The 19,116-nt window shown below is 34.8% G+C and overlaps 1 protein-coding gene across 2 annotated transcripts in view; it reads right to left on the bottom strand.

Annotated features, from left to right (window-relative positions):
• The window catches only part of ERBIN (erbb2 interacting protein), a 119,851-nt gene that overhangs the window by 9,799 nt on the left and 90,936 nt on the right, over nucleotides 1-19,116 (bottom strand). Inside the window, exons 16-22 of one of the 2 annotated variants that reach the window (XM_007103288.4) lie at nucleotides 18,561-18,682; nucleotides 17,228-17,401; nucleotides 16,204-16,389; nucleotides 10,536-10,650; nucleotides 8,582-8,765; nucleotides 5,005-6,553; nucleotides 619-762 (exon numbers count right to left, since the gene is read on the bottom strand). In XM_007103288.4, coding sequence (XP_007103350.1) covers nucleotides 619-762; nucleotides 5,005-6,553; nucleotides 8,582-8,765; nucleotides 10,536-10,650; nucleotides 16,204-16,389; nucleotides 17,228-17,401; nucleotides 18,561-18,682 — 2,474 coding nt within the window. Of the gene's footprint in view, nucleotides 1-618; nucleotides 763-5,004; nucleotides 6,554-8,581; nucleotides 8,766-10,535; nucleotides 10,651-15,620; nucleotides 16,390-17,227; nucleotides 17,402-18,560; nucleotides 18,683-19,116 lie in introns of those variants that run through there. The other variant, XM_055086598.1, reaches the window with a different exon arrangement.

The following is a 19,116-nucleotide window of genomic DNA, read 5'->3' as shown; positions in this document are numbered from 1 at the left end:
TTGTTCTGTTCTTTCTCCTTTTCTGTCATTCTTATCCCCTACCCTTAACTTTCATTAAAAGAATAAACCTTTCTTCTTCCCCACTAATGATTACATGGGTAATAAAGGATTTGGGTTTTGCCTTTTCACTGGTACTTAATGCAATTTCTCCAGGCTCACATTTAATCATATTCTGCAAATTATTATTAAACTTAGTTCCAAGTATTTATTTGCCAACCCTCAATCACTAAAGTGAAAATTATTCTTTCCCACAAGCCCTCTGTGTATTACACATGGCAGAGCCTTAAAACCTTGAGTTAGGGAGAGGAAGTTAATTTTAAGAGAAAGCACTGCGAAGAAAAATAATTTTTTTAAAAACCTCTTAGATTCCTATTGCTCACCCCCTTTTATATAAGAGCTGACTACATCCTTAGTTATGACCACAGAAACTTAAGAGATAAAAACTAAATCAGCTTTGCAGAGTTTTAGAACTAAGCCATGGAAGAACTGGGAGGTAAAAAAGATATTTAACATTTAACCCACAGCACAAATTTATTTTCTAGAATTGTTAAAACATCAAAATGTGGGTTTTCTTCCTCTTCTACATACTAAAGGTACTGATCTACTACAGGTACTCACTCGAAAAATGTGCCCACCAGAATCTCTTCCGTCTGCAATACTCAAGGCAAGACTGCCTTGGCTGCCATGCAGATCCCTAGAGCTGCCATAGTGAAAGTGGCTTACAGCAGTAAAATTGGAATTAAAGGACCTTGACAGCATGCTCTGAATAAAGAGGGGATAGATTTAACAGAGATTAGTGTAGCATGCATAATTCACAAGACATGTTATGTACATAGACATATATACAAGTAACCCCAATACCACGCAGAAATATCAGGCAACACTGAATTTTCAGTGTCACTGAAAGAAATTGGCACTATTTACCATATATTTACATGAAAACATACATGTACACACATAAATTATATGTAAACCCAACCATTCACATGTTTAAACACCAAAAAAGAAAGTGCAAACATACAGCTGCTGTTATAATGTGATTATTTCTTTTACTCCTAACATATCTTATTAGAAGGTTGTCGGAAGATAGGAATTGATGTTATACCCAGATATATCTGTACATATATAGTTACACACAGAACACAATCTAATTTCTTTATGAAGACAAACTTTACCAACATTCAGTTATTTCTAAGTCAAAATGGGTTTCCAGAGAGTCTGCTTCATTTTATACAAATTAATTCTCTTATTAAGTAAATGGAGAGTTTAGACATACATAATACAGCACAAAATATATTTGCAAAAAAAAAATACTTGGCTCTTGGCTATTGCAATTTCTAATAAAAATTATCTTCCACATTTAGGAAAATGTCTTAACATCAGAGAAAAGTTTAACATACACACAGAGTTTTAGGATATAGCATTTAAAAGGCTCCTACTGCTTTACAATTACCAGGAAAAAAATTGCAGTAAATCTAGAAAATGCACATGTAAAACTTTTTTTCCCATTCAAATAGATAGATATTAAAGATTATTATATTTTAGTAGTTAGTAGTGGCTTTGCTGCTTAAACTTGAAGAATGCTTCAAGTTTCACTGATGGAATCCTTCCATGACTGAGTTTACTATAAATGCCTAATTGCCAATCCCAGAGCTGCCTGAGAAATGTACTTCAATAAAAGCACTGCCTGATTCTCATTGTTCCTGCTTGTTTATTCCCAGAGTTAACTACTGTTCTTTCACATGTGGATGCTTTTAGTCATGTCCCTAAACTTTAAGGGTCTGATGGTTAAACGGAGAGAAACCATGTTTTGGGCATGACTTATTAGTAAGAAATCCACAAATCCACAAATACTTGTTATGACATTTACAACAAGCATTTATATAAATGTTATGACATATATAATAAGCATTTCTGTATTACTCTTAGGAAATACAGATTTTCTCCAGATTATGAAGTTGATCTCTAATACCAAGAAACATTAACGTGACATTCCAGAATGAAAAGAATCTGTAAAATTACAATGTACACGTTTAGTTATTTTGTGGATTCTGAAGTAAAGACTAAAGAAAAAGCTGAATTTAACAGGCCGGGCCTGTACTTTCCCAAACCATCTCACAAAGAATAAGGATTTGGCAGAGGCAGTTCAGAGGTTCCCCAAACACCTGATTAGAATGTAAAAATAAATTATACACATAACCACACACACAGAGAAACATATCAACAACACACCCTCACGTGTTACACAGTTTTAACGTGTCACCTTGAGTGGTCTGATTGATCCTTTTTAATAATATGTTGATCTTGAACAAAGCCTTTGCTGTCATCTTTGAACATACATGAGGTTTTTGTAAATATTTCACTGATTAAGAAGGCTAAAGTTTGGAATAGGTCTGACTTTGAATTCAGGCTTGTACAGAGAGAGCCACATAAAACTGCACTCTGGCACAATACATCAACACATTGTGCAAAGCTCAATTAAGTGCTGGGCAAATGTCCTGGGCACTGTTTTTCACTACATGCTAACAGCTGTATAATAGCAAGTGAACATGGAAATCATCTGTTTTGTTAATCATATTCTGGTTGAGTGCTTATCAGTTTTTTAGTGTTTTTTTTTTGTTTCTTTTTTTTGCGGTACGTGGGCCTCTCACTGTTGTGGCCTCTCCGTTGTGGAGCACAGGCTCCGGACGCGCAGGCTCAGCCGCCATGGCTCATGGGCCCAGCTGCTCCGCGGCATGTGGGATCTTCCCAGACCGGGGCACGAACCCGTGTCCCCTGCATCGGCAGGCGGACTCTCAACCACTGCACCACCAGGGAAGCCCTTATCAGTTTTTAATATAATAAGGAATATTGGCAAATGCTGATATTAGAAATAATTCTAATTTTGAAATAAATTTTTATTCCTTTTCAATCTGTTGATTAGTTTAATTAGATAAGTCTCGAGATTTCTGAGGTGGGATTTATTTTATAGATTTGTGTTCCAGGTACAGTTTGCTGCAGCGGTTGGGAAGGAGGGGTTACTACTACAAGGTTAAAAAAAACCAAGTAAGCTTCAATAACTTATCTCTTTCTGTGTTACTACTAAACTCCTCAGCTGGGCAAAGTAGCAACTTTTCCTCTAGAGGTGGGGCAGGCATTGTGAAATCCCCTGAGGAAAATTTTCAAATGTCTACCACGCCATTAGAATTATGTTTAAGGGAGAGAGGAGGAGATGCAGAGGAGTAAATACAGATCTTCCATCACGGTCTAAATCTTGTTGCCCTGTGTCCTCAAAAGGCTTTTCCTAATTTCACTGAATTGATTCTCACCTATAAATTACTAGTGAGCACAACAGGGAAACTACTGTCATGCATTCTCTAAGCAATCATATGGTAAATTCTAAACATGAGGTTTAGAATTTAGAGAGATACAGTGAACAATGAGATGGCTGCTACTTGCTTCCTATTTACTAAAGTCCAGGCGTGTCTGTGTCAGACAGGAAAGTAGTGGAGAACAGCCATCTGAGATGCCAACTAAAAATATAATGATAACCAAACTCATCTCTTCCTCCAAACCTGCTATTCCTCTTCCATATCCAGTTAACAGCAGTCCCCAAAAACAGTTATTCAAGGTACCAATCTCAAGCTTAATCCCTTTTCCTCAATGAATGATTACAGGAATATTCCCATCAGAAGTAAACTCTTATAATCTATTTCAGAACTGCCTCTTGAATTTGTTCCTTTGCCTCAATTCCACTGATATATTTTTCATTCCATTTATTTTCTGGACCATTAGACAGCCTCATAACTTAATCAACTTGACTATAGCCTCTTCCTCCCCAAATCCAGTTCCACACCATCACCAGAAGTTTATTTGTAAAACAGTTATGTTACTCCTTTGCTTAAGAATTTTCCAAATTCCATAGATAAGGCACACAAATTTAAAGAGCCTCAACAGTATGTAGAGAATTACAGCCGAAACAAAATGGAGAGCTGACAACGAAGTCGCCTAATGCTATAGATGCTCAGCTACTTAAAGCTAAGAACAGAATTAAAAAGAGCTAACAATTACAGACAGAGGTTCAATGTGAATTGACATAAGGTATTAATCACATTTTAGACACTGATTTCTGAAAAACTTAAAGAATTTTTAAAAGTAACGATTAATTGAGGTTGTATACATTCAGCTGTTTTTAAAAATATCTTATATCAATAAACAAAGTTAAAATAATCCTTGGGTAAAATCCACTGAGAGATAAGAAGCTAAATCTTGAAGAACGAATATGCCTTATATACTTGGGCCACAGAACTGCCCCAAAGTATCAGTTTTAAGCATAATTAAAAAAAAAATTTTATCTCCTTTCAAAAAAGGAATATCTATACATAAGGTTATAAACTGAACATGAGCTTATTTCCAAACTACACTACACTACACTAGAGCCACAGACACCTGAGTTCAAATAGGTCAGAAATGCAATTCAGGAAAGTCAAGAGTAAATGCCATGCCAGAAGCCATCTGAGTCAGTGACAGTGTTAGTCATACAACATGAAATGGGGAAAAAAATCTTAGGTGAAAAACATACATTTACAATACATTTCTTGTTATTCTGTTAACTATATGGTAAATTGCTATTTCTGTAAACATATTTACATAATTAATTATTAATAGACGAGAGCAGGAAGCCAGAAAATAAGAGGTAATCTATGTGTATTATTTGTAGTATGGCACAATCTAAACGAGATACACACCTAAATATATAAAATGAAGGTAAGCCCATTAGAAAACACTAAGGAGTAAGAGAAGGGAAAGAAGTTTATATTAACATCTCAACTGTTTTGAGACTGGGTAAGTCTAAACTTGGACCTCTAGTCTCACTACCAAGGAAAAACTTCTAGAATATAGGTATATATTCAATAATTCAGAGTATCTTGTTTCATCTAGTTTCAAAAACAAAGACTGCCAAATATTTTAAAGGAAAATTAGTAAATTCATAAATAGGAGAATGAAAAATTCATGTTTAATTACCTTTTCTAACTTTTTGGCCTCAATGTGTCGTAGTACTTGTTCTCGCCAATCGTGAGGAACTTTACTTTTTCCTGGAGGATCTAATAATGAATGTTCAGAACCAACCCTTGCATTTGGTCTTTTTGAAGGACTAGTCCGTGAATAATTGAAATCACTAACTGACATAGTTCTCTCTGGTATTTCACTAACAGAGGGTCGAGCACTCTGAGGCCTTGATGCATTTGGACCATCAATGCTGTATGTTCGTGCAGAAAGAGGTCTCTGTGATCCTGACATCATTGGAGGAGTTCTTCCCACTGAATGTAACTCTCTGTATGATAAATAATCTCCTTCAGGAACTTGGGCCCGCCTCGTGGGACCTGGCTCACCAAGATTTACAGAGGCTGTAGAGGACACACTACTCTGTCGCTGAATCGTAGTTCGCGATGCTCCAGGAATGAGTCGGTCATTTGGTGAGATGGCCCACATTTCCCCATGTCTTCCTGGACCAAGTCTCTGATGTAAATGGTATCCAGTATTAGCTCGAACATTGTTATGATTAGAGAAATTCATATTGGCAGAATGTTTAGCATAACTGTGATTTTCTGTACTCTCTGATCTAGGAAAGCGCTGCGGAGGAAAATTGACATGGTCTACTTGGGGATTTTGTTTGGAGTGCCACAAAGTGTCCTTGACTGTAGCACTGCTACTGTACTGGATATTATACTGTGGAGGACCATATATTTGAGGCGTGGACTGTGGGCCACTTATTGTGGGGCCTCTTATTATATTTGGTTCTTCAGGATTATAATTTGAATCAAACTTGAAAACTGCCTTTGTACCTGCTATTAAATCAGAAGATGAAGAAGAACCAGTAAATACTTGCAATGGTTGATCATACAAAAGCGTAGCTGACTTGCTCCTTACTATATTTTTTCCATCAATAGTAGATGTTACTTTAACTGTTGCACTTGGCTGCTGAGGTCCATTATCACTAAGTATGTCATAGATTTTTAGCCCGCCAGTCTCCATATTAGTTATGCTATGAGATTTCACAACAGATCCAATTGGCCCACTTCTCTGAGGGGAGAGATCTTCAGTGCTTTTGGAAAGACCTGCATCAACAGAAGAACTGGTGTCATGTGGTTCAGTCCTCCTAGGAGACTGTGGAGTTTCCTCAGAACGTCCATTTACCTTATTTATGCATTCAAGAGTAGGATACTTGTTTCCATTATCCAAGTGCTCAGCCTCTCCTTCAGCATTATTGCTTAAAAAGCCTGTTTCAAGCACTGTATCCTCTGTCTTTGATCTTTCCACTATCTCTGGTTGAAATGTATCATTAGTTACAAGTTTATTAAGATTCATATTGATATGGTCTAATTTGTGAGATTCATCAGATGTGGCTGTTGAGTCAACACCTTTTTCAATAAGAACTAATCGCTCTTCAATATTCAAATCATATTCAGGTAAGTTAAAATCTTTTTTATCAGGAACCTCGGTTTTTTCCTCTGTTGAATGATTTAAAATATCTCCATTTTGTAAAAGGCTGTTAAAATTTTCATCTTCTTGCCTAAAACAAAGAAAATTTTATCACAAACATCATAAAGCCCAGTTTTCTTAGTAATGGGGAACATTAACAACTAATTAATGTGTAGGTACATAAAGATAAGAGCATTGATGGGAGTTACAGATAAAAGGCATTTATTATCAAGCATGTAATTTAAAAATATTATTTTAACAGTCAAATAATATAGATTTATGGAGACAAGGTAAAGCATACTAATTAAAATTCATAGATAAGATTAATTTTCATCAATATCAATCTATCACAATAGTTTAATAGTGCTAAACAATGAAGAAAAATGTGCTTATTATGTAATGAAATAATTCTCTTCTACTGCTGCATCTTTTCATGACTGTGTTAAAACATGAAATGCTTGAAAGATGGGCACATACATGGAGAAAAGGCCAGTAAGTTGAATAGTTAAGTAAAAAGCACAGAATATTTTTACAAATAATTCTGAAACTTCACATTATTGATCAGTTAATCATATTAACTAAGTAGGTATTATTAGATTCAAATATATATAAGGAAATTATACAAAGAACTAAACAATCATTCAAAGAGCTACGAAATATGAAGAAAGATCAAAAGAGAAACTAAATCTAATCATTTTTCTGTGACTACACTGTATTTGGCATATATTTATAAAATGTACCATTCCAAAATTATAGAAGATATTTTATTTCTATTTGGTGATATGAAAACATATTTACGTCCTCTTTGTAAATATTCAAGTTACGTTTCAACAAATTCTTTTTTTTTTTAATTTATTTATTTTGGGCTGCATTGGGTCTTCGTTGCTGTGTGCGGGCTTCTCACTGAGGTAGCCTCTCTTTGTTGCAGAGCACCAGCTCTAGGTGCACGGGCTTCAGTAGTCGTGGCTCGCGGACTCAGTTGCTCCACGGCATGTGGGATCTTTCCAGACCAGGGCTTGAACCCATGTCCCCTGCATTGGCAGGCGGACTCCCAACCACTGTGCCACCAGGGAAGCCCTCAACAATTTCTTTAATACTGATATTCCCATTAGGTAACAGAAAATATTACTAGAAATACAACAAAAAAGGTGTGGCAATATCTCTTTCTTAGCCTTTATTTCATTACAAAAAACATGACTTAGACTAAACCACTTCCCAACAATATCAGTAAAATTTTACTATTTGACAAATTAATCATTATCTTAACCACTAAGAGGTTTTAAAATTAATATTTTACCATACTGATCTTAGCCCCAAATTCAGAGGATAGATATAAATGATTAATCGTAACTACAACTACATAATAGTTAAGCTCAATTTGAGACATAAAATTCATCTTTCTTTTAAAGCAATGCAAATCAATACATAGAAAAATTTGACTTAAATATGCCTGGAATTTAAGAACTATTTAACTCTAAAAATTAGTTAACAATATCCATACAATAAGCTTTAGATTCAGTAGTAACCCAAATCTTTCCATCAAGCACTCTAGATGATACACTAACATGAAGGTAAAATGGTATAGTCTCACTTTGATAACAAAACTTCTTGAGAACGCTAGTAATAAATTTGTTTTAAAATTCACCCAAATTCAAGCCTGTAGGAAGTAAATCTTGTTTCAGCGAGTTTGACCTACAAATTTAACTCTAAACCAAAAATACAGCACTAATCAGAAATATCTGATTGAACACTTTAATGATAACCCCCCAAAGTGACTTTGCATTTCTAACTCTAAAAATACCCCTTTTAATTTGAATTATTCCAAACAGGCTCTTTATGTTGTAATACCCAGAAATATTATAAAACTGTTCAACCTTTTAATGAAGAGAATTAGAATATATTTTAAATCTTTTCTCCCCCATTTAAAAGACTGATTTAAAATGGAAATGTATAAAAGCTAAATAATTAGTAGCAAAGTGGGGAAGAAACCATATACTGCCTGAACCATTTCTATAATATTAATTTGTAAAATCTTTTATGTTTTAATAATATATATTTATTTGCCTTACCACTTCTATTTATTGTACAAATAAATTATTTTGTTAAGATGTTCACAAACCTGATTTTGGAATTAATACCAATATGAGTTTGTTTCACTGGAGAGCAGAGTGAGGTATCTTGACTACTATCAGTATTAAGAGAAACTGAATCAGACATCCGAGATGGAGAAGAACAGTTGCTGTTATTCTGATTGCTATTGTGTGTAACTTCATCTGATAAAGAATCTGTATCCTTTGTATCATCTGAAACAAAAAAAAACTTAAGCTATTGATAAAGCCAAGAAGAATTTCCAGTGATGACAAATGACATTTATATTGTCCTGGTTCAATACATAAGGTAAAGAATTATATGATTAAGAAGATAACCAGAGGCTCACCTCTGAAAACTCAGTCCTAATACATAAAAAGATTAAAGAATTTAAAAATAGTGATACCTTCAGTTAGTCTGTTTGTTTTTAGTGATACCTATAGTTTTTTAAAAAAATGTTAGTTACCCAGAATTTGATTTAGTTTAAACTACTGACAAGATGATATCACACAATGTTTAAGGCCATCAATTAGTTTTAGTGAATATGATTTCCACACATCTTTAGTTTTAAAAAGTCATAATAGTAAGAAATACATAATACAGTTCATAACCTTGGTAAACTTTTCTCGGGTAGAAATTATTTCATACATGTATGGAATTGTTTTTATCTATTCTGATAATAAAAATGAGCAGCACAATCAACCACAAAACAAACACCAAACAAATCCAGAAATTTTCACAAGGTCAGTTTTCTACTTTTTAAAATCATTTCAAAGAATTGTATATGAATAGTGAACTCTCAATATGTGAGATGGATTTGTAACAACTATATAAACAGAAATAGACAATATTCATATTCCATTATAGTCAGGTAGTATAAAAAGTACTATTTTTTTAAAGTAGTAATAAAAAGATCATAATTTAATATCTTTACAACCCTAAAGGCTATTTTTAACTAACTCAATTCTAGCCAAATCATAGAAACAGTACATACAGACATGTAGTCATACGTGATTATATGAATTTTTTGCTTTTCCAAATATCTCAGTTCAAGTAGTCTGGATTGTGTATACAGTTGAAAACAGTAGCACATGGGGCTCTGTAACTTCAACTTTAAGGTATTTGGGTTTTGGATTCTGAATTTTTAAAATACTGTTAAACTATATGGCACTTAAGTTCTCTCCTAGATATATTCTTCTTCTACCTCCTTATCATGGGGCAATTGTGACAATTAGATAATAACATGTATACTATTTAGCATAGTAATTAGCAATTAGTAACAAATATCAGTACCATTATTATTATGAAACCCCAAGCTATCCTCCAAAGGGCCACCCTGATAGTATGTTTCATTAATGCCATAAAGGTAAAGGCTGGATAAACCTCTGGTGGAGATAATGTAGAGATGTTCAGACATTTGGTGGAGAGTGGTGAGGGAAGGATAAAAGGAAGGGATAGAGACTCTTGAAGTTCTCTTTCCTTTCCAAGAGTCTGAGATTCCATGTCAGGTGGGGGTGGGGGTGGGGATGTTAAAAAGAAGTACTGGGAGAGATAAAGTAACAAGCAGCATCTGTTATACATCAGGTACTATGCTAGGTCTGAGTGCACTAATCCGATATATTTGAGAGTCACAAAACCCTTCATTAGCCTCACTGTATGTCTAATATATACACAGACAAAATTAAGGAGCGCAAAGATCATACAGCAAATAAGTGGTAGAGATGGAATCATAACCTAGGCTTATTTGCCTATAAAATCTATGCCATGTAAGTAAACTTGCACGAATGAGGGAAGAGAAAAGATCCAGCAAGATTTTTCTTTAAAAACGAGAGGTAAGGAATAGACCTTTTAGAAAGGCATGTTTTAAAGACTGTTTCTAAAAAGTGTTTTAAATAACATAATGACATTTAGTGAAATTTATTTGAAAAAATGTATAAATTTATTCAGCCCATTTCTATTCTTAGTGCTTTTCTTTAACATCTAACCTTTTTTGTTATTACTAAGTGCTACCACTTTGGGCTGGTTAATAGAGGTTTCAATTAATGGTGGTCGCATCTCTGCCATTTTCATCTCTTCATCAGAAGAAAGTTCTTCAGATTCCTAATTTAAAGAAAAAAGAGAGAAAATATTTACAAAAATAAATTTTGGTTTCTTTAAATATTAAGTCATAAGAAATTCAAAGAGAAATGAATACTTAGAACAGGTAAAAAAAAAACCTTTTTAAGGTAATAGTGAATAAAGCTAGTATATGACTTAAATTTTTCAAGACATGGCTGTAAAACTATGGAAATTGTTAACAGTACACCAAAGTGCCTAAGGTATAATTTTCTGTGCAGTCCTTAATCCAACTGTATTAATGATTGGTATGTACCTGGTAATATGTCAAGTGCCAGAGAAACAAAAATGAGTAAAACACAATCCTTACCATTGAAAAACTCAAGTTTAGTGAAGGTACTCTAACAAAAAGTCTATTCCTAATCCTCAAATTTATTCCCTCAAGGATCACTGGGTTCCAAGGAATCAGAAGGACTGAGATGTTCTTCCACCAAAATGGATTAATGGCAATTTTTGCCCAATTTTATTTTCTTCTCTGATATTTGGCAACTGTCCCAGACTATCTACCATTGAGTGCTGTTAGCACACAAAAAAGAGACCTTGTCGTCAACAAATACTAATAGAAAAATTTTAACACTGCATATAGTGTATATAAAATCATATCTACTGCAGGTTAAATTATTCCTTGTTAATATGATGAAAAGAAATAAAAGCTCTTAAAAGGGTGTTCTATTAAAAATACTAAGATTTCTAGGTGCTTTAAGAGTGCCATAATAAGACAGGGACTGGAGTCAGAAAACTGTTTCAATTAAAAGGCCAGAGAGTAAATATTTTACACTTTGCAAGCCATACAATCTCGTTTCAACCAACCAATTCTGCTGCTCTGGCACAAGAGTAGTCACAGGCAATATGTAAACAAACTACCATGGCTGTGTGCCAGTAAAACTAAATTTCATCTAATTTTTCACATTTCACAAAATACACTTTCTTTTGAATTTTATTCAACCATTCAATAATGTAAAAGCTGTTCTTAGCTTGCAAGCCACACAAAAACAGGCAGTGGGCTGGATTTGGGCCACAGGCCATAGTTTGCCAACCCTGTTCCAAACTGCACTACAACAGAGTTAGACTGCTAAGTAGATTAGGGAGAGAACGTAAACTGGATTTAGTCTTGAAGGGTGAGTTAAGAGGGAAATGACATTCTGAGTAGGGGAAAGCATGCAAATAAGAAAAGCTATGGCAAGTCAGTTCCATGCAGCTGGAACTTAAGATAAGTGGCAGGAGACAGAAAAGGAAGACTGGAACAGATAGTAAAAGGTTATGCTCTGAGTATGAACTCAATTAAGTATGTATTGGTCATTACTGAAAGTTGACAAGTCAGAAACTCACAAGATCAGATTCTTTTAAAATAGTAACTCTGGTATTAAAGATGTATGAAAAGAAAAAGAGACTGGCAGAAAGGAAACTAGCTATACTGATAGTCCTGAAGAAAAAAAGACTACATCTGTCCTGCAATGGCAGTGATGAATAGTAAAGAAAAAAAGAATTTGACAGAAATTTTGCAATTAACAGGACTTGACTGATAGAATGAATGCGAAGAATGAGATAAAAGGACAAGGAGGTCTGTCTTAATCTTTGACATCTGCAGCATTTAAACTGCTGACCAGGCCTTCTCCTTCATGAAATTATATTACACCTGGGCTTCTGGGAACTGTAGTCTCCTAAATCTCCTCCCACCTTTCTGTTTCCTTTGCTCTTCTCAATTAATCTTCCTGCAGTTGGCTCATATTCTTTCCTTTCTTACTCTTTCTCCCTGGATATTGCATTTTCTCCAATGATTATGTTTAATGTAGATAATTCTGCTAATAAGTCTTCAGTGGCTCCCTGAAGACTACAGTGTAGTACATCAAGTCCAAACTTCTTAGCAGAGGTATTAAGGGCTTCAGAATCAGGATCCAACCTACCTTACTAATTTTATTCATATACTATAACCCCTGACATAGTCAGATGGAACTTGCTCTTTTCTACATTTTCTAAATACCATGCTTTTGCTCTCATTATTCCTTCCATTTCATTCAATTCTCCTATTTCTGCTAATTGAAACACTTCAAAATACAGGTTAAATGCTTCCTTCGCCTTAAAGCATCGATGGTTCTTCGTAGCCAGAATATATCTCCTTTCTAAATTTCTGTAGCACTTAATATCTCCAGCAGTGTATGAAGGGAATATAAAATGGTGTAATCACTTTTGGAAAACTGTCTGGCAGTTTCTCAAACAGTTAAACATAAAGTTACCATACAATCTAGCAATTCTACTCTGAGGTTTATACCCAAGAGAAAAGAAAATATATATCCACACAAAAACTTGTATACAAATATTCAAAGAAGCCTTATTCATTATAGCCAAAATGTGGAAATAACCCAAATGTCCATAATGGATGATTACAATGAAATATTATTCAGATATTAAAAAATGCATGAAGTATTGATTCATGCTGCACTATGAATAGTCTTGACATTATGTTAAGTGAAAGAAACAGTTATGAAGACCACATATCAGATGATTACACTTATATGAAATGCAAAGGACAGCCAAATCTAGAGATGCAGATAAAGTATATTACTAGTTGCCTAGAACTTGAGGGGATGGAGAAGTTGTAGGGAGACAACTAAGAAGTACCGGCTTTCTTTTGGGGTAATGACAATGTTCTAAAAGTGACTGTGGTGAGGGCCGCACAACTTTTAGTAAACTGAAAAACCACTGAACTGCACCCTTTATTTAAATGAGTGAATTGTATAATATATGAGTCATATCTCAATAAAGATGTGTTTTTTTTAAAAAGTTACAGTTTTTATTGATCCACGGGAAGAATCTCTTTTAAAAAAAGTCTCAGATATTCAAGAAAAAAATTACTTCATAAGCAATGATAGATACCTAAAGAAGTCAAATAATTGAAGTACACCTACGGCAACCTTTTCATTTTTTTTAACATCTTTATTGGAGTATAATTGCTTTAAAATGGTGTGTTAGTTTCTGCTGTATAACAAAGTGAATCAGTTATACATATACCTATGTCCCCATATTTCTTCCCTCTTGCATATCCCTTTCTCCCACCCTCCCTATCCCACCCCTCTACGTGGTCACACAGCACCGAGCTGATCTGCCTGTGCTATGCGGCTGCTTCCCACTAGCTATCTATTTTACGTTCGGTAGTGTAGATATGTCCATGCCACTCTCTCACTTTGTCACAACTTACCCTTCCCCCTCCCCGGGTCTTCAAGTCCATTCTGTACCTCTGCGTCTTTATTCCTGTCCTGCCCCTAGCTTCTTCAGAAGCATTTCTTTTTTTTTTTTTTAAGATTCCATATATATGTGTTAGCATACGATATTTGTTTTTCTCTTTCTGACTTACTTCACTCTGTATGACAGACTCTAGGTCCATCCACCTCACTACAAATAACTCAATTTCATTTCTTTTTACGGCTGAGTAATATTCCATTGTATATATGTAACCTTTTCATTTTTAAGTTACAGAAATAAAAGCAATTGCCGTTATGAATTTTACAGAATTAGAACAACACTGCCACAATCTGATTTACATAGTAGGGACTTCCCTGGTGGTCCAATGGGTTAGACTCTGCACTCCCAATGCAGGGGGCCCAGGTTCGATCCTTGGTCAGGGAACTAGATCCCACCTGCATGCCACAACTAAGAAGCCCGCATGCCACAACTAAGGAGTCCGTATGCCAAAACTAAAGAACTTGCATGCCACAACTAAGACCTGGCGCAACCAAAAAAATATTTTTTAAGACATAATTTACATAGTAAAAATTTTATACCCACTGTACTCCAATGCTTAAAGTGATAAACGAGTGGTACAGCAAATATTATGAGATTTCTCAATGGCAAATGCATTAGCATATTTTCTGCTATCAGTATCAGGTTTCTCCTATCTTTAGTTAGCAACAATGAAATATTAAATTCTTACCATTTATCACTACTCCAGAATAATCATAAAGCCATACCTCAAAAACATCATCATGATTAACAATATGCTTCAAGTTCTCAGAGGCTTTCATATTTGCAGTCACTGGCGGATTCCCAGGACTGACCTCAGCTTCAGGTTCACTGGTCTTCGGTATAGAGTTTCCTATCATACACTTTTCTCTTTCATCAGCTTTGCTTCTTACTGGAGTAATACTTTCTGAAGTCTAAGTAAAAGAAAAGATAAAGAATTCACATTCTTTATATCTATTCTTATATTAAAGTTCAGATGAAATTTTAACAGTAATTTAGTATCTTCCTATTCTGGATAAACTGAAAAAACTTTAAACATGGAAATCTGTAGGACTCACAGATAAAAAATGCTCATTTTGGGAACAGGTGGTCCCAAAGGTCCACGAGCCACATTAAACTTTACAATTTAGCTGAGGCTACATTTCAACCTAGAAGTTGCAAAGCTGGTATTTATGAGTGAGTCACTTAGCTCAGCATGCTCAAAATCAGGATGGCTAGGTATTTTCCTGCTCATTGTGGAATATATAGTAACTCTAGTGACATGATAAAACTTCTGTTTCTGTGATACAATGGCGGGCGGGAGAGGGGGGAGTCCATTAAAGGAACACACAATTTAGGGATTAGTGTAGGTTTCAGAAACATCCCGAGGAAATGCCAATGGTCTGTCATAGCAATTACATTTAAAATTAAAACTGGGTAGAGTGAATCAATATTACCAGGGGAAAAAGTATTTCTATAACAATGAATTTTCTGACATTTGTTACCTTATTCTTTGTTCAGGCAATGATTTTTCAAAGGCTATGCTGACACTCCCCTGCCCATATGGACAATCTGTAACCACAGTGAAGTGGTAATAATAGCAATTAGGGAGTTTGCTCACTATTACAGCTTTTAGTTCAGGTATTTGAGAACAGTGCCCTAAGTTTGGAAGTACATTTTCTTGTAATGTTTTTCTCTTTCTGACTTACTTCACTCTGTATGACAGACTCTAGGTCCATCCACCTCACTACAAATAACTCAATTTCATTTCTTTTTACGGCTGAGTAATATTCCATTGTATATATGTAACCTTTTCATTTTTAAGTTACAGAAATAAAAGCAATTGCCGTTATGAATTTTACAGAATTAGAACAACACTGCCACAATCTGATTTACATAGTAGGGACTTCCCTGGTGGTCCAATGGGTTAGACTCTGCACTCCCAATGCAGGGGGCCCAGGTTCGATCCTTGGTCAGGGAACTAGATCCCACCTGCATGCCACAACTAAGAAGCCCGCATGCCACAACTAAGGAGTCCGTATGCCAAAACTAAAGAACTTGCATGCCACAACTAAGACCTGGCGCAACCAAAAAAATATTTTTTAAGACATAATTTACATAGTAAAAATTTTATACCCACTGTACTCCAATGCTTAAAGTGATAAACGAGTGGTACAGCAAATATTATGAGATTTCTCAATGGCAAATGCATTAGCATATTTTCTGCTATCAGTATCAGGTTTCTCCTATCTTTAGTTAGCAACAATGAAATATTAAATTCTTACCATTTATCACTACTCCAGAATAATCATAAAGCCATACCTCAAAAACATCATCATGATTAACAATATGCTTCAAGTTCTCAGAGGCTTTCATATTTGCAGTCACTGGCGGATTCCCAGGACTGACCTCAGCTTCAGGTTCACTGGTCTTCGGTATAGAGTTTCCTATCATACACTTTTCTCTTTCATCAGCTTTGCTTCTTACTGGAGTAATACTTTCTGAAGTCTAAGTAAAAGAAAAGATAAAGAATTCACATTCTTTATATCTATTCTTGTATTAAAGTTCAGATGAAATTTTAACAGTAATTTAGTATCTTCCTATTCTGGATAAACTGAAAAAACTTTAAACATGGAAATCTGTAGGACTCACAGATAAAAAATGCTCATTTTGGGAACAGGTGGTCCCAAAGGTCCACGAGCCACATTAAACTTTACAATTTAGCTGAGGCTACATTTCAACCTAGAAGTTGCAAAGCTGGTATTTATGAGTGAGTCACTTAGCTCAGCATGCTCAAAATCAGGATGGCTAGGTATTTTCCTGCTCATTGTGGAATATATAGTAACTCTAGTGACATGATAAAACTTCTGTTTCTGTGATACAATGGCGGGCGGGAGAGGGGGGAGTCCATTAAAGGAACACACAATTTAGGGATTAGTGTAGGTTTCAGAAACATCCCGAGGAAATGCCAATGGTCTGTCATAGCAATTACATTTAAAATTAAAACTGGGTAGAGTGAATCAATATTACCAGGGGAAAAAGTATTTCTATAACAATGAATTTTCTGACATTTGTTACCTTATTCTTTGTTCAGGCAATGATTTTTCAAAGGCTATGCTGACACTCCCCTGCCCATATGGACAATCTGTAACCACAGTGAAGTGGTAATAATAGCAATTAGGGAGTTTGCTCACTATTACAGCTTTTAGTTCAGGTATTTGAGAACAGTGCCCTAAGTTTGGAAGTACATTTTCTTGTAAACAAAAAGGATCATTATATCATTTATCATTTAAGAATTTTAAAGAACCTGAAACAGGTTTTGGTCAAGGCTTTTGAATTTTCTAACCTTCACACCCACATCATTATTTATAACTTGCTGATCTTCATGTGGTTTTAAATCTCTTCCAGAGTCTTCGTTAGTCTCTTCGTCTTTTAATCTATGTACAATGGTTTGAACAGTTTTAACCATATTCTTAAGCTCATCTGGGTATGGTGTTGGATATCTCTTTAAATTTCCCTCCTAGAGAAATAAAATAAGCACAATTTAAAATACAGATAAATATTTCTTTTTTAAAAAATTTTTATTGGAGTATAGTTGATTTACAATGCTGTGTTAGTTTCAGGTGTACAGCAAAGTGAATCAGTTATACATACACATATATCCACTCGTTTTTAGATTCCTCTTTTCCCATATAGGCCATTACAGAGTACTGACTAGAGTTTCCTGTGCTATACAGTAGGTCCTTATTAGTTATCTACAGATAAATATTTCTAATGTCAATATCAAAATTTAATCTATAATCCATCTTAATTACACTGCTCATAGGGGTAACTGTGAAGACAGATGATAGGCCTTTGAAAGCATTTTAGACTCAATAAAAGTCTGGTTTTATTGATAATCGAAAACTTCACAGTTACATGTTTTAAAAGCTTTTTTTTTTAGTAGACTTAAATATATTCCATTTGGAGATATATGATGTGGATATTACCAACACCACCTCTTGGCTTTGAAACAGATATATGTTTTCCAGCTAGATGTTTATGCAAACATACATAAAATTCCTAGAGGGGCTTCCCTGGTGGCGCAGTGGTTGAGAGTCCGCCTGCCGATGCAGAGGACACGGGTTCGTGCACCGGTCCGGGAGGATCCCACATGCCGTGGAGCGGCTGGGCCCGTAAGCCATGGCCGAAAAAAGAAAAAAAAAGAAAAAAATTCCTAGATTATTATGACTTATGTGGTAGGAACCAAACACTTCTAAGGTCAATCTAATTATCATTTTCTGGGATTCAGTTAGTTTTATTATATAAGGGGAAAAAATTACATCCATAAGTAACTAGGAAATGTGTATTTGCTACTTCTATCACTGCAACACAGTCTCACAAAGAAACAAAATGTTCATATCAAAGAGTTCTTTATCCCTATAATATATATAAATAAATCACTAAAGAAAGGAAAGGGGGAAATAATAATCTGTTTTTCTCTTATATTTATACATACTATGAAATTTGGCTTTTAATTGCATAATTTTATATTGTTCTCGAATACCTTCACATGATAAATGTATTGGATTAATAAAATTTCAAGTGCCTTGAGGGCAAAATAGCACAGATTAGCTATATAGTACCCAATAAATATCAGCAGAGCTGTTCAAATTTGAAGGAAAAAAAAATAGACTCACTCTAGGAGGTGCTTCCCTTTCATCTTTGTCTTCATCACATTCAAATGCCACTTGAGCCCGCTGTTTTCTCTGTTCCTCCCACAATGAAGGATTAAAACTTTCATTATCTGATATGAACATAACTAGAGAAAAACAAACAAAACCCCACTGTATTTTACTATAATTATGAAAAACTATTACTTGTTCATGAGGTATGTTCATTAAGATAAATCAAGACCAGTCAATGTCAGCAGCTATAAGTGCTACACTAACAACTAGGCTGTGTTTCCAACATTTCTTCACAATATCAATGACATATCTTTTCTTCCTTAAAGCTGATTTGTCTTGTTTTGTTACCAGAAGGATTCCTGAAGAGAATATAACAATTAAGACACTATAGATATGTGATTGTGTGCAGTTCCCTACAAAAAGTAACATGGTAATATATAAATTATTTCATCCAGGTTCTGGCATTCAGAAACCTTCCTAATTCCAACATTGTTCATTATGTACTGGGGGAGGGGTGTTAAGTCAGAAAGAGGGAAATATTTTGGTAAAAAATGACTACCCCGATGGC

The sequence above is a fragment of the Physeter macrocephalus genome, chromosome 8 (genome assembly GCF_002837175.3).
Source record: "Physeter macrocephalus isolate SW-GA chromosome 8, ASM283717v5, whole genome shotgun sequence".
Lineage (NCBI taxonomy): Eukaryota > Metazoa > Chordata > Mammalia > Artiodactyla > Physeteridae > Physeter > Physeter macrocephalus.
Note: the sequence above shows the minus strand (reverse complement) of the source record. Positions and strands in the feature narration are given on the sequence as shown.